The following is a 16,425-nucleotide window of genomic DNA, read 5'->3' on the forward strand; positions in this document are numbered from 1 at the left end:
GATGGAGAATAGTCTGGGACTGAAGCGTATCTGGTGATCCAGAACTGCAGGTCACGTATCCACTAAAGTGAAACACAAGATGGATCGTCCCAAGGATAATACATATAATCCGACCAGAGATCTGCCTTCAATCTGACTTCTGATGGTCCATGTAGAAGTTCTGCGGTGTCTCCAAGTCTTTTCTCCCAGCGCTCTGTCCGGTAGAGCCGCAATCAGTTGATTACTTAAGAGCGAACTGTTCTTTGCACTGTGACATCACTTAGCTATTGAGGGTCTGAGAAGTAAAAGAGGGAGTAGCTTCGCGTTTCGAAGATGTCGTCCATCTTCCTCCCTGTCCACCTCAATCCCGGACTGTCATATCTGCATTATTCCTCATTACACGAAGTTTCAGCAGATATCTTGCCGCTTATTGAAGCAGATGGAAAAACTCTAGAAATTGATCTTTGTTAAAAAGGATCCACGTGCTGCCTTATTAAGGGTCCCTGGCTTCATAGTAAGTGACGACGTATCACTATGGAATCTGTATCACTCACTAGGGATTCCACCGTCGGTGACATGAAAACCCCGAATAAGTCATATCTAACAATTATCAATTCCACTTTTTCTGTAGATGCTGAACAAGTAAGCTGTGAAGCCTACAGAACTGAGGACGCCATAATGTTGTGAATGATCACTTTATATCTCTGAATCTTCCCACATAATATTTGTCTGGACAGTCACCAATATACTAGGGGAGAATTATGGACATTATGCTGATTTACCTGAAGACAAAGTCAGCATTGTCTATTTCTTTTCCACATTTGCTGTTCTTCAATATTCCTCCGTTCCCGACCACGGCACATTTCTTGAACTGTGATCGATAATAAGGCATGTCCTAGAAAACACCGAAAATACTAATAAGAAACAGTATCAATGTATGATAATACTAATACAGGGAGTGTGTCACTGCTGTAAAAGAATAGTGAGTGCAGCTCTGGAGTATAATACAGGAGGTAACTCAGGATCAGTAATGTAATGTATGTACACAGTGACTGCACCAGCAGAATAGTGAGTGCAGCTCTGGAGTATAATACAGGAGGTAACTCAGGATCAGTAATGTAATGTATGTACACAGTGACTGCACCAGCAGAATAGTGAGTGCAGCTCTAGAGTATAATACAGGAGGTAACTCAGGATCAGTAATGTAATGTATGTACACAGTGACTGCACCAGCAGAATAGTGAGTGCAGCTCTGGGGTATAATACAGGAGGTAACTCAGGATCAGTAATGTAATGTATGTACACAGTGACTGCACCAGCAGAATAGTGAGTGCAGCTCTAGAGTATAATACAGGAGGTAACTCAGGATCAGTAATGTAATGTATGTACACAGTGACTGCACCAGCAGAATAGTGAGTGCAGCTCTGGGGTATAATACAGGATGTAACTCAGGATCAGTAGAGGATCAGTAATGTATGTACACAGTGACTGCACCAGCAGAATAGTGAGTGCAGCTCTGGGGTATAATACAGGGGGTAACTCAGGATCAGTAATGTAATGTATGTACACAGTGACTGCACCAGCAGAATAGTGAGCGCAGCTCTGGGGTATAATACAGGATGTAACTCAGGATCAGTAATGTAATGTATGCACACAGTGACTGCACCAGCAGAATAGTGAGTGCAGCTCTGGGGTATAATACAGGAGGTAACTCAGAATCAGTAATGTAATGTATGTACACAGTGAATGCACCAGCAGAATAGTGAGCGCAGCTCTGGGGTATAATACAGGATGTAACTCAGGATCAGTAATGTAATGTATGTACACAGTGACTGCACCAGCAGAATAGTGAGTGCAGCTCTGGGGTATAATACAGGATGTAACTCAGGATCAGTAATGTAATGTATGTACACAGTGACTGCACCAGAAGAATAGTGAGTGCAGCTCTGGGGTACAATACAGGATGTAACTCAGGATCTGTAATGTATGTACACAGTGACTGCACCAGCAGAATAGTGAGTGCAGCTCTGGAGTATAATACAGGATGTAACTCAGGATCAGTAATGTAATGTATGTACACAGTGACTGCACCAGCAGAATAGTGAGTGCAGCTCTGGGGTATAATACAGGATGTAACTCAGGGTCAGTAATGTAATGTATGTACACAGTGACTGCACCAGCAGAATAGTGAGTGCAGCTCTGGAGTATAATACAGGATGTAACTCAGGATCAGTAATGTAATGTATGTACACAGTGACTGCACCAGCAGAATAATGAGTGCAGCTCTGGGGTATAATACAGGATGTAACTCAGGATCAGTAATGTATGTACAAAGTGACTGCACCAGCAGAATAGTGAGTGCAGCTCTGGGGTATTATACAGGATGTAACTCAGGATCAGTAATGTAATGTATGTACACAGTGACTGCACCAGCAGAATAGTGAGTGCAGCTCTGGGGTATAATACAGGATGTAACTCAGGATCAGTAATGTAATGTATGTACACAGTGACTGCACCAGAAGAATAGTGAGTCCAGCTCTGGGGTATAATACAGGATGTAACTCAGGGTCAGTAATGTAATGTATGTACACAGTGACTGCACCAGCAGAATAGTGAGTGCAGCTCTGGAGTATAATACAGGATGTAACTCAGGATCAGTAATGTAATGTATGTACACAGTGACTGCACCAGCAGAATAATGAGTGCAGCTCTGGGGTATAATACAGGATGTAACTCAGGATCAGTAATGTATGTACACAGTGACTGCACCAGCAGAATAGTGAGTGCAGCTCTGGGGTATAATACAGGATGTAACTCAGGATCAGTAATGTAATGTATGTACACAGTGACTGCACCAGCAGAATAGTGAGTGCAGCTCTGGGGTATAATACAGGATGTAGCTCAGGATCAGTACAGGATCAGTAATGTAATGTATGATAATACTAATACAGGGAGTGTGTCACTGCTGTAAAAGAATAGTGAGTGCAGCTCTGGAGTATAATACAGGAGGTAACTCAGGATCAGTAATGTAATGTATGTACACAGTGACTGCACCTTCAGAGTAGTGAGTGCAGCTCAGCTGCTGCTCATTGTGTTGATTGTGGGTGCGGTCGCTGCTGAACCTGCAGTGTGCTCCTGAGCTCCAGAGAACCACCATCTCTCCACCCGGGGACCTGCTCTCTCTCTTACCCAGGGAGGGAGTGGGTTTCCTGGGATGAGTGAAGGAGCCAAGTCCCAGGCTTCTGCTTCCCGGACCAGGCTGGCGGGGGGCAGAAGGAACCAGCAACCAGCCTGCACATCAGAGGATTCGGGGGTGAGACGCTCCACCAGGAGTCGCAGCAATGTGGCTCCTACTCCCCCCAGGTCTGCAGAGACCCAGAGAAGCCGCAAGGCTTCCATGGAGGAGAAGCCTGCTAGCGTGCAAGATGGCAGCCCTTCCGGAGGAAAGCTGAGTGCTCACGGAGGTGAGGCTGACCTCACTGAGGAGGGTTGGGCGCTGCAGAGACCCCGGGAGTCTGTGTCCACCTATGCCTCCCGGGTCATGAGCCACCTTCGTGAGTATGAAGATGCTAGCAAGACCTTGAGAAGGCTCCGGGAGGAGCTGCGCTGCACAAGCGCTAAAGCTGCAGGCGCCTCCAGACCCAGGAAGACGCAATTCCAGGCGGAGGTAAAGATTCTGAAGCTTGAAATTAATGACCTGGAGGTAAGAAAAACATTTATTCGAGAAAAAAGTGGACCATTTAAAGAAAAGCTTATAAATGAAGACAGATTCAGAGAAATGGCTGATAACAGAGAGCAAAGGCAGATGGGGCTGCAGCCTGAGTGCCAGGTGGATGATGATGATGATGAGGAGGAGGATGACCAGCAGAAAGCTCCACCTGGCAGCCCTCTTAGCCACTCAGAGGCCACGTGCAGCGAGCTCCCTGCTGGACAGGCGACAATGACATCTCGTCGCAGTTCTGCTGGCTCTGGGGAGGACAGTGACATCGGCCAGGGAGGGGCGCTAATGGCAGAGATCAAGCTGCTGGAGTCCCCAGTGTGCCTTCAGAACTTCCATCTTGGTGATGATTTACCAGAGGAGGCACCTGGGGGCCAGAAGAAAAAGGCAAAGAAAACCACCAAGCCAAAGCTGCAGGAAGCGGTAAGCTATGTATATGCCCCCCTCCCTGTACCCCCTGAGTCGGCTGCAGGGTCAGCTCGCTGTATAAGCCCCGTTGCCCAGCCCAGCCCGGGTTCTGCTGTGGATCCGGTGCAAAGGCGCGGGGAGATTACAGAGCACGGTAATGAGGCGCAGAGCTCCGTCTCTGCTTGTAGTAGCGGGGACGTAGCAGCAGGTGCATCAGCCGAAAGGCTGGACAGTGAGGGCGGCCCGGCGGCGGGCATACGATCAGGCCACGATACTGTGGTCCGCTCCTCAGTGGGAGGGGGGAGCGGCCCGGTGTCGGGGGCAGCTCCGGTAGCCTCGGTGCCCCTGAATGCTGTTGCCGCTGATCACTTAGTTGAGGGGCGGCGGCAGTGTGAGGGGGTTACCGGGGCTGGGAGTTCCGGTCTTCCCAAAGTCCTATTTTGTGTTGGTGCCGCTGGTCAACAAGATCCTGATGCTAAGGATCAGCGGTGCCCCACAGCAGCTAAAGATCAACGACGCCTGGTAGCAACCATGAAGCAGCGGAAAATATTAACTAATGATGCGGAGGGCACACAAAAAACCAGGGGTGAGGTCACCTCCAGTTCTGTGGAGGAGACTCAGCCCCTTGTGCCTGATGATGCGGAGGCCAAAGTGTCACCCCCTGTTGTCACTGGTCCAGCAGGAGTGAATGTGGTGGTGGGTATGGATGCAGAAAACTCTTTGTCTAGTGGTGTGGTTGCTGGTTTGGTAGAGGGAGAGGGGGTTATGGAGGTGGGTAATGGTGATGCTGATGGTGTGGATGTGGTCACTGGTCCGGTTGCCCCCCCGGTGGTGGCAGCGCCTGTCAGGAGTTATGCCGCTGTCACCTCCGGGGGAAATAGGGCATCCTCCTCGTCTCCGGGCTCTGGGGACGGCATGTTGCAACGGCGTCTCCTGGAGGCTCTAAAGAGGGGGGAGAGATCACTAATAGTAGAGGGTCGAGAGGTTGATCTATCCTTCTGGATAGAGAGGCATGGCCTCGGGGCCTTCCGAGAGCAAAGAGGGGGGGATACAGTGTGGTCCCTCCCAACAGCCGGGCCGGGTAGTGTGCGTAGGAATGTGGTCCGTCTTCAGTGGAGGGGCAATGATGCGTGTCCTCCAAGGTCTAAAGTTGTGGAGCTCCTGCTGAGGATGGGCTTTAGTGCGATTGACATCTACGCCTTGATACATCCCTATTCCACACCTAATTTTGATGTCAGCTTTGTTCGGCCGGAGGGGCTTGAGCTCTTCTGGTCGAACTATGAGTTGACAAAAAATGAGCCCGGCTGGCGAGACTTTGCCGTTCAGGTGGTGTCTCGCCAAAACCAAGTCAAGAAAGTGACCGTGATGACTTGTAACGAGTCACTTTCTTGTTATGACATCATGACATGGCTTGGCCGGTATGGAGAGGTGGTAGAAATGCCAAAGAAAAACCGTGACGAGTTTGGTATCTGGTCAGGGGCCTGGACGTTTATGGTAAAACTTAAGCGTTCAGGTGGTACGGTTGCCCACATACCATCATCTGCCTTCCTGGGTAGGGATCGTATCCTGGTCTTCTACCAGGGGCAACCGAAGCTCTGTCACAAGTGCGGCGACCCCACACACTTCAGCGCAAACTGCACTGTGCAGAAGTGTGCATTGTGTGGGGATATCGGCCATCTTGCTGCATCTTGTGTGGAGATTAGGTGTCACCTGTGTGGTGAGTTAGGTCACCCATTCAGCCGTTGTCCTCGCTCCTTCGCTAATGCAGTCATGACCCCGGTGGGAGAAAGCCGTGAGGCTGATTCTGCTGGGGAAGGGACTAGCAGGGGTGAGGGAGCTGAGGGGCCAAAGAAGAAAAGCAATAAAAAGACGCCTGCACAGCTAAGGCGTCTAGACAAGCGCAGACAGGATAGGGAGCTGGGCGAGCCTCGTACTACTGGGGCGGCCCCTGTCCTGGATGCCAGTCTTGCTGCTGAGGCCCCGAGGGATGATGAGTTGGATGAGGAGGTCAGGAGGATCCACAGGGAGGAAAGTGCCACTGCCTCAGAGTCCTCCCATTATGAAAGTATGGATGAGGATAATAGGCAGTGGCTAGAGGACAAGCGTAAGCTCGGCACCAAAAAGAAGAGAAAGAAGGGAGATAAAACATCTTCTCCCGCTCTGACCAAGGTACCTAAGGAAGGAAAAACCGACTCCCCTCTGGTTGGTCTTTCTAACCGGTTCCAAGCCCTTGAAAACATCTCTTCCTCTGAGGAGGAAGCTGAGGGTGAGGTTCTGGCTTCGGCGGGGCTCACAGGGGACGCCGAGTCTCCTCCTTCTGGGAATGTAAGATCCTTGGAAGGAGGGACTGGCCCAGAGTCCGGAGACGAGGACCAAAAAAATAAAAAACACGTGGGAATGGATACTTCATTGTCATTAAAGAGGGGGAAGGATTCCTCCTCTGAGGCAGAGGATAAGGGGAGTGGGAAAAAGAAAGCCATCTAACTCAATCACCAGTGATGGCGGTACCCACTCCGTTGACGCTGGCGTCCATTAATGTCGCCAGCATAAAGTCAAATACAGCTAGATTTGCGGCCTTTGATTTTCTCAGCCGGGTTGAAGCTGACATTTTCTTTTTGCAAGAGACCAGGCTGCCAAACATGGCAGATGTGTTTAAAGCTAAGAGGGAGTGGAGACTCGGGCCCTCCTATTGGTCTCTTGCGGCCGAGCCGTATAGCGGAGTGGCGGTCCTTTTTACCGCACCGGTGGAATGCCGACGGGTTATTGAGTTAGAAATGGGGAGGTGCCTGATCTTAGATGTCCTCATGAAGGGACAAGAGCTCCGGCTCATCAACATTTATGGTCCCCAATCTAAGTGGGACCGGAAGTGTCTCTTTATGAGGATCAAGCCCTACCTTTTTACAAGTCGGCAGGTTGTCTTTGGAGGGGACTTCAATGCTGTCACGAGGCCCCGAGATAGAGGAGGTTCCAGAGACAAGCTGACTTATGATAGCGTCGCCCTTAATAGTATAGCTAGTGAGGCTCGCCTGGTGGATGTCCACATTCGGCACACCCCAGGCCACGAGGGGTTCACCTATCATAGAGGTAACTGTAGGTCCAGAATAGATAGGTTTTATTTAAAGGAGGAAGCTGTCTCTTCAGCAGTGTCTGTTGTTGAGGTGGAGTTCTCCGACCACTGTTTAATTTTGTTTTCTCTGAATGTTACAGAGACCCTCCGGATGGGAAGAGGCTTTTGGAGGCTCAATTCGTCTCTCTTGGAAGAAGCGGAGATAAGACAGTCCTTTGAGGAATTTCTTCAGGGCCAGGTACCATTACTGGATCTTTGTAGTAGTAAGTCAGAGTGGTGGGAGATGTTTAAGGAAAGGGTGGCGAGATTCTTCCGCCAGCTCTCGAGCCTCAGGAGTCTGAACAGGTACCGTCTGTATCAGGGTCTGAGGAGGAAACTCGAGCATCTTGTCTCAACTGGAGGTAGCCGCGAGGAGATCTCCAGAGTGAAATCTTTGCTTATGAGGTGTCAGTACGATAGACACGCATCTTTGGTTTTTGAGAGGGATTACGGGAAGTACCGCTCGCCCGACCCTTACAGAAACTGCAGGATGTCAGTGAATAGTAAAGTGGTTACAGGACTGGTCGACACTGCGGGGTCCCTGAGACGATCCAGATCAGGGATCCTGGAGGTTGTCAGATCCTTCTACTCGCACCTCTTGGGGAAGAGGGATCTTGATTGGGATGAGATGTCGGCTTTCCTGGCTGAAGCTGTCCCCGAACCAGGGGTAGACCCCTCTCTTGACGTTTTGACAGAAATGATCAGGGAAGAGGAAGTTCAGTTGGCGATTGAAGGGCTTGCCCCCAAAAAATCGCCTGGTCCAGATGGCTTAACATCTGAATTCTATAAGACCTTTAAGGACGTTTTGGTTCCCCTCTTGACTGAGGTATTCAATGAGTGTCTTTCCTCGGGCATTCTGCCGAAGTCAATGAGGAGGTCTGCTCTGATCATCTTGTCAAAGGGTAAGGACCCGTCTTGCATTGGGAACTGGCGTCCCATAGCGCTTCTCAATGCAGACAGGAAGGTTCTGGCAAAGGTGCTGTTTAATCGGCTGGTGAAATTTGCACCCCGACTCCTTTTGGGGGCCCAGCATTGCTCTGTTCCAGGCCGCAGCACATTTAGTGCTGTGCTCAGTGTCCGAGAGGCAGTGGAGCAGGGTAGGGCTGGTCACTGGAAGGGGTACATGCTGTCACTGGACCAGGCAAAAGCGTTTGATCGGGTTAATCATGAGTACCTCTGGTTCGTCCTTCTGAGATATGGCCTGCCCGGGGGGTTTGTTGATTGGCTTAAGACCTTGTACAGTGGGGCAGAGAGTTTCCCGCTTGTGAATGGTTGGATTGGCAGCTCTTTTGAGGTTGGGTCCGGTGTTCGCCAGGGTTGTCCCTTGAGCCCGCTGCTGTACGTGTTTGCGATTGACCCTCTTCTTAGGAGGGTGGAGCGTGGACCGTTGGCCGGGATCGGGATGGACCGGGCAGCACCGGAAGCCACTCTGAGGGTGGTGGCGTATGCCGATGATGTCACTGTGTTTGTTTCCTCTCATGAGGAGGCAGGGTGGCTGATGTCAGAGGTAGATCGCTACTCGGAGGCATCCGGGTCCAAGATCAACCGGGATAAGTGTGAGAGTCTCTGGCTGGGAGGAGGAGATCCTGGTTTTGATCTCCCGGACACCCTTCCAGGACCCAAAGTCTCTGCAAAAGTCCTTGGCATCGAATTTGGCCAGGGGGATTACCCCAAACAAAATTGGGACAGCAGGCTAGAGATCGCCACTCAGAAGGTGAACCAATGGAAGGGTTGGTCTTTGACCCTAAGGGAAAGGGTAAACCTGATCAAAACTTACCTGCTCCCTTTACTGATTTATCTGGGCAGTGTATGCATCTTGCCGGAATCTCTCTGGACTCGGGTCTACAGTTTGTTCTTCCAACTGTTATGGGGGAATAGACTGAACCTGGTCAAGAGGGAGGTTACTTACCGTACGAGGAGACTAGGAGGGTTGGGTATGGTCAACCCTGTGGTATTCCTTGTGGATACCTTCATTAAGATCAATATCGCAAACCTCTGGAAAGAGAGGGCTCCTCCGTGGGTATTCTCCTGTAGGGGATGGTTTCAGCCTTTCTTCCAGGAATGGGAGACAGGAGGGCAAGTGAAGGATCTTCGCACACCGCATGGACATCTTCCGGCTTACGCTACCTTGGTTCTGAAGGTAATTCGTCGGTGGGGTCTGGGAATGTGGGAGATCAGGACTCTGCCAAGGAAACTCCTTGACAATAGGGTTCTGTTGACCCATTTCCAGAGGCCTCTGGCGCTCAGGGACTGCCCAAGTCGGGATCTTGGGGTGGGTTTGCATCTTTTGAATTCTATCAGGATCCCCTCGAAGTTTTGGGACTTAGCTTGGCGCTGCTTCCATGGGAAACTGTGTGTGAGGGACAATCTGAAGTGTAGGAGCTCTGAGGACAGGAATTGTCCTCGGGAGCATTGTGGTACCTTGCTGGAAAGCATGGACCACTTCCTGCTTCATTGTCCCTTCAACACAGAGGTGTACAACAGGGTGGGCGCCTTCATTGGCTGGTCTCGGCTGGCCGGTCTCTCCTATGCGGAATGGGCCTATGGAGCATTCGGAGACCTTGGTGGTCGGGACCGCTGCACCTTATTTCTAGTTAGCGCAGTGGTTAGGTATCACACGTGGAACGCACGGTGCTTAGTATCGACGCAACGAAAAATCCTCCCAGTGGAAGATGTGTTTAGGACCATACTCGGTGACCTGGTGAAGGTGCGCTCTCTGGAGTATGGGAGACTGGGCGCACGGAGGGCCGCTCTCCTCTGGAGGGGCTTTTCTTTTAGTGTGCCCTAGTCTGGTCATCTCCTTTCCTGGTGGTGGGCTGCTGCTGACACTGTAGATTTTTGTTTTGTTTGATCATTATACAGTGATGTAGGGCTGCAGGCGCCGAACTTGGGCTTCGTGATTTGTAATTATTGTGGTGTGTGCTGCTGTATATAATGTATATATTGTATATAGGGATATAGATTTGGGTGTAGGTGTTAGGTTGGGTGGTGGGAAAAGGGGGGAGGTGGGATTATCTTGTGGGACTATGGGACACTGGGTTGTTTGGGGGAAAACTGGCACTGCCTGATCTGGCCTATGGACGTTGGACATGGACTGAGGCATGAGACGCAGGACCAGCTCTCAGGTCAGTGCGGGGGGTTGGGAATGAAGGATAGCTTAGTATTGTATATATTTGTAGTTATTTTATTTAAAAAAAAAAGTTCATGTATATAGTTTTTGTTTGCCATTGTTTATTTTATTTGTTATTTTTGTTTGGTGACCGGACCAGAAGGTCAAAGTAGTTATTCTGTATATACTGTATAATATGTGTGAGAGGAGAGAATGAGCGGCTGGACCAGTGTTCAGTATACTGATTATTTTCTGGCTAATATTTTTGTTATGTTTTCTGCTATTATTATTGTTATGTTTTTCATTTTTATAATAAAAGATCTACAGGAGGTAACTCAGGATCAGTAATGTAATGTATGTACACAGTGACTGCACCAGCAGAATAGTGAGTGCAGCTCTGGAGTATAATACAGGAGGTAACTCAGGATCAGTAATGTAATGTATGTACACAGTGACTGCACCAGCAGAATAGTGAGTGCAGCTCTGGGGTATAATACAGGAGGTAACTCAGGATCAGTAATGTAATGTATGTACACAGTGACTGCACCAGTAGAGTAGTGAGTGCAGCTCTAGAGTATAATACAGGAGGTAACTCAGGATCAGTAATGTAATGTGTCATGATCCCAATGGCAGGGGATCACTAAAGGACAAGCACAGATACAAACAAGCTCTAGGGCGATGGAACCTGAGCTGACCGCGACCCTGAACCTAACACACAAATAAAAGTAGCCGGGGAACGTGCCTACGATGATCCTAGACGTCTCGCTCCAGCCGAAGATCTAACTTCCCCTATTAGAAGAAACACAGACCTCTCTTGCCTCCAGAGAAATCCCCCACAGAAATAGCAGCCCCCCACATATAATGACGGTGAAATGAGAGGAAAGCACATACGCAGTATGAAAACAGTTTCAGCAAAATGAGGCCCGCTAAAGCTAGATAGCAGAGGATACAAAAGTGAACTGCGCGGTCAGCGAAAAACCCTTCAAAAAACCATCCTGAAATTACTTGAACTCATGTGCCAACTCATGGTACATGAGGAGCAATTTCAGCCCACTAGAGCAACCAGCAGCAAGAATCACATATCTGCAGGCTGGACTAAAAACCAAATTAAGCAAAACACCAAAACAGGAAAATCCAAACTTAGCTTGACCAGAAGGTTCTAGGAGCAGGGAGCAGAGGTAACAAGACACACTGGATACATTGATAACCGGCGAGGAAATGCCAGCAAAGCCAGGTTAAATAGGAAACTCCCATATGCTGATGGAACAGGTGGAACCCAGAAACCCCGGAAAGACAAGTCACCCAGTACCATCAGTAACCACCAGAGGGAGCCCAAAAACAGAACTCACAACAGTACCCCCCCCTTGAGGAGGGGTCACCGAACCCTCACGAGAACCACCAGGGCGACCAGGATGAGCCCTATGAAAAGCGCGAACCAAATCATCAGCATGAACATCCGAGGCAACCACCCAAGAATTATCCTCCTGACCATAACCCTTCCACTTGACCAAATACTGGAGTTTCCGTCTGGAAACACGAGAATCCAAGATCTTCTCCACAACATACTCCAATTCTCCCTCCACCAGCACTGGAGCAGGAGGCTCAAGAGAAGGAACAACAGGTACCTCATACTTCCGCAACAACGACCGATGAAACACATTATGAATAGCAAACGATGCCGGGAGATCCAAACGAAACGACACAGGGTTAAGAATTTCCAAGATCCTATAGGGACCGATGAACCGAGGCTTGAACTTAGGAGAAGAGACCTTCATAGGAACAAAACGAGAAGACAACCACACCAAGTCACCAACAAGAAGTCGAGGACCCACGCGGCGACGGCGATTAGCAAACTGCTGAGCCTTCTCCTGGGACAACTTCAAATTGTCCACCACATGACTCCAAATCCGATGCAACCTATCCACCACCATGTCCACTCCAGGACAATCAGAAGGTTCCACCTGACCAGAGGAAAAACGAGGATGAAACCCCGAATTACAAAAGAAAGGAGAAACCAAGGTAGCAGAACTAGCCCGATTATTAAGGGCAAACTCGGCCAGCGGCAAAAAGGTAACCCAGTCATCCTGATCAGCAGAAACAAAACACCTTAAATAAGTTTCCAAGGTCTGATTAGTTCGTTCAGTCTGGCCATTCGTCTGAGGATGGAATGCAGACGAAAAGGACAAATCAATGCCCATCTTAGCACAGAACGTCCGCCAAAATCTAGACACAAACTGGGATCCCCTGTCAGAAACAATGTTCTCAGGAATCCCATGCAAACGAACCACATTCTGAAAAAACAGAGGGACCAACTCAGAGGAGGAAGGCAACTTAGGCAAGGGTACCAGATGAACCATTTTAGAAAAGCGATCACACACAACCCAGATGACGGACATTTTTTGAGAGACAGGGAGATCCGAAATAAAGTCCATGGAAATGTGCGTCCAAGGCCTCTTCGGGATAGGCAAAGGTGACAACAATCCACTGGCCCGAGAACAGCAAGGCTTAGCCCGAGCACAAACCTCACAAGACTGCACAAAAGAACGCACATCCCTCGACAAGGAAGGCCACCAAAAAGACCTGGCCACCAAGTCTCTAGTACCAAATATTCCAGGATGACCTGCCAACGCAGAAGAATGGACCTCGGAGATGACTCTACTGGTCCAATTATCCGGAACAAACAGTCTCTCAGGCGGACAACGATCAGGTTTAGCCGCCTGAAACTCCTGCAAAGCACGTCGCAAGTCTGGGGAGACAGCAGACAAAATCACCCCATCCCTAAGGATACCAGAGGGCTCAGAATTTCCAAGGGAGTCAGGCACAAAACTCCTAGAAAGAGCATCCGCCTTCACATTCTTTGAACCTGGCAGGTATGAAACCACAAAATTGAAACGAGAGAAAAACAGTGACCAACGAGCCTGTCTAGGATTCAGACGCCTGGCAGACTCAAGGTAAATCAAATTTTTGTGATCAGTCAAGACCACCACACGATGTCTAGCACCCTTTAGCCAATGACGCCACTCCTCAAATGCCCACTTCATGGCCAAAAGTTCCCGATTACCAACATCATAATTCCGCTCAGCCGGCGAAAACTTTCTAGAAAAAAACGCGCATGGCTTCATCACTGAGCCATCGGAGCTTCTCTGTGACAAAACCGCCCCTGCTCCAATCTCGGAAGCATCAACCTCAACCTGAAAAGGGAGCGAAACATCTGGCTGACGCAACACAGGAGCAGAAGAAAACCGGCGCTTAAGTTCCTGAAAGGCCTCCACAGCCGCAGGAGACCAATTAGCAACATCAGCACCCTTCTTAGTCAAATCCGTCAAAGGCTTAACAACACTAGAAAAATTAGTTATAAAACGACGATAGAAATTAGCAAAGCCCAAGAACTTCTGTAGACTCTTAAGAGATGTAGGCTGCGTCCAGTCACAAATAGCCTGAACCTTGACGGGATCCATCTCAATAGTAGAAGGGGAAAAAATATACCCCAAGAAAGAAATCTTCTGGACTCCAAAGAGACACTTTGAGCCTTTTACAAACAAGGAATTGGCCCGCAGGACCTGAAACACCTTCCTGACCTGCTGAACATGAGACTCCCAGTCATCAGAAAAAACCAAAATATCATCCAAATACACAATCATAAATTTATCCAGATATTCACGGAAAATATCGTGCATAAAGGACTGGAAGACTGAAGGAGCATTAGAAAGTCCAAAAGGCATTACCAAATACTCAAAATGGCCCTCAGGCGTATTAAATGCGGTTTTCCACTCATCACCTTGCTTTATTCGTATAAGATTATACGCACCCCGAAGATCAATCTTAGTGAACCATTTAGCCCCCTTAATGCGAGCAAACAAATCAGTCAACAATGGCAAAGGATACTGATATTTTACGGTAATCTTATTCAAAAGACGATAATCTATACAAGGCCTCAAGGAACCATCTTTTTTGGCCACGAAAAAAAAACCTGCTCCCAAAGGGGACAAAGATGGACGGATATGTCCCTTTTCCAAGGACTCCTTAACATAATCCCGCATAGCAGTATGCTCTGGCACTGACAGATTGAACAAACGACCTTTAGGAAATTTACTGCCTGGAATTAAATCTATAGCACAATCGCAATCCCTGTGAGGAGGAAGCGAACTGAGCTTAGGCTCCTCAAAAACATCCCGATAATCAGACAAAAATACAGGAACCTCAGAAGGAGTAGATGAAGCGATAGAAATCGGAGGTGCATCATCATGAACCCCCTGACAACCCCAGCTTAACACAGACATTGATTTCCAGTCAAGGACTGGATTATGAGTTTGTAACCATGGCAGACCAAGTACTAGAACATCATGCAAATTATACAGTACCAGGAAGCGAATCACCTCCTGATGAACGGGAGTCATACGCATGGTCACTTGTGTCCAGTACTGAGGTTTATTCATAGCCAAAGGTGTAGAGTCAATTCCCTTCAAAGGAATAGGAACTTCCAGAGGCTCCAGACTAAACCCACAGCGATTGGCAAATGACCAATCCATAAGACTCAGGGCAGCGCCTGAATCCACATAGGCATCGACGGAAATGGATGATAATGAACAAATCAGAGTCACAGACAGAATGAACTTAGACTGTAAAGTACTAATGGCAACAGACTTATCAACCTTTTTTGTGCGCTTAGAGCATTCTGATATAACATGAGCTGAATCACCACAATAAAAGCACAACCCTTTTTTCCGCCTATACTTTTGCCGTTCACTTCTGGACTGAATTCTATCACATTGCATTATCTCAGGTGACATTTCAGACGACACCGCCAAATGATGCACAGGTTTGCGCTCCCGTAAACGCCGATCAATCTGAACAGCCATAGTCATAGACTCATTCAGACCAGCAGGCGCAGGGAACCCCACCATAACATCTTTAATGGCCTCAGAAAGGCCATCTCTGAACTTTGCAGGCAGAGCGCACTCATTCCACTGAGTAAGTACCGACCACTTCCGAAATTTTTGACAATAAATTTCTGCTTCATCTTGCCCCTGAGAGAGGGCCAACAAAGCTTTTTCAGCCTGAATCTCTTGGTTAGGTTCCTCATAGAGCAAACCCAATGCCAGAAAAAACGCATCCGCATTAAGCAACGCAGGGTCCCCTGGTGCCAATGCAAATGCCCAATCCTGAGGGTCACCCCGCAGGAAAGATATAATTATCTTGACTTGCTGAGCAGGGTCTCCAGAGGAGCGAGATTTCAAAGAAAGAAACAACTTGCAATTGTTCCTAAAATTCAGAAAACGAGATCTATCTCCAGAAAAAAACTCTGGGACAGGAATTCTAGGTTCAGACATAGGAGCATGTACAACAAAATCCTGTATATTTTGAACCTTAGTGGCAAGATTATTCAGGCTGGAAGCCAAACTCTGGACGTCCATGATAAACAGCTGGGATCAGAGCCATTCAAAGATTAAGAGGAGGAGGAAGTAGCCAGGCTGCAATAAGGCTAGGCAGCAAACTCTGAGGGAAAGAGAGAGAAAAAAAAAAAAAAAAAAAAACTTCCTCAGACTACTTATCCTCCTACTTCAGCCAATACAATTAACACTTTGTGGGCCGGTTATACTGTCATGATCCCAATGGCAGGGGATCACTAAAGGACAAGCACAGATACAAACAAGCTCTAGGGCGATGGAACCTGAGCTGACCGCGACCCTGAACCTAACACACAAATAAAAGTAGCCGGGGAACGTGCCTACGATGATCCTAGACGTCTCGCTCCAGCCGAAGATCTAACTTCCCCTATTAGAAGAAACACAGACCTCTCTTGCCTCCAGAGAAATCCCCCACAGAAATAGCAGCCCCCCACATATAATGACGGTGAAATGAGAGGAAAGCACATACGCAGTATGAAAACAGTTTCAGCAAAATGAGGCCCGCTAAAGCTAGATAGCAGAGGATACAAAAGTGAACTGCGCGGTCAGCGAAAAACCCTTCAAAAAACCATCCTGAAATTACTTGAACTCATGTGCCAACTCATGGTACATGAGGAGCAATTTCAGCCCACTAGAGCAACCAGCAGCAAGAATCACATATCTGCAGGCTGGACTAAAAACCAAATTAAGCAAAACA

At 48.5% G+C, this 16,425-nt stretch overlaps 1 protein-coding gene across 2 annotated transcripts in view; it reads right to left on the reverse strand.

Moving 5' to 3' along the window:
• Positions 1-16,425, reverse strand: part of ST8SIA5 (ST8 alpha-N-acetyl-neuraminide alpha-2,8-sialyltransferase 5) — a 119,089-nt gene that overhangs the window by 16,562 nt on the left and 86,102 nt on the right. For both annotated transcript variants that reach the window (XM_069746881.1, XM_069746870.1), the window contains one exon: positions 762-874. In XM_069746881.1, coding sequence (XP_069602982.1) covers positions 762-874 — 113 coding nt within the window. The remainder of the gene's footprint in view (positions 1-761; positions 875-16,425) is intronic.

The sequence above is a fragment of the Ranitomeya imitator genome, chromosome 1 (genome assembly GCF_032444005.1).
Source record: "Ranitomeya imitator isolate aRanImi1 chromosome 1, aRanImi1.pri, whole genome shotgun sequence".
Classification (NCBI taxonomy): domain Eukaryota; kingdom Metazoa; phylum Chordata; class Amphibia; order Anura; family Dendrobatidae; genus Ranitomeya; species Ranitomeya imitator.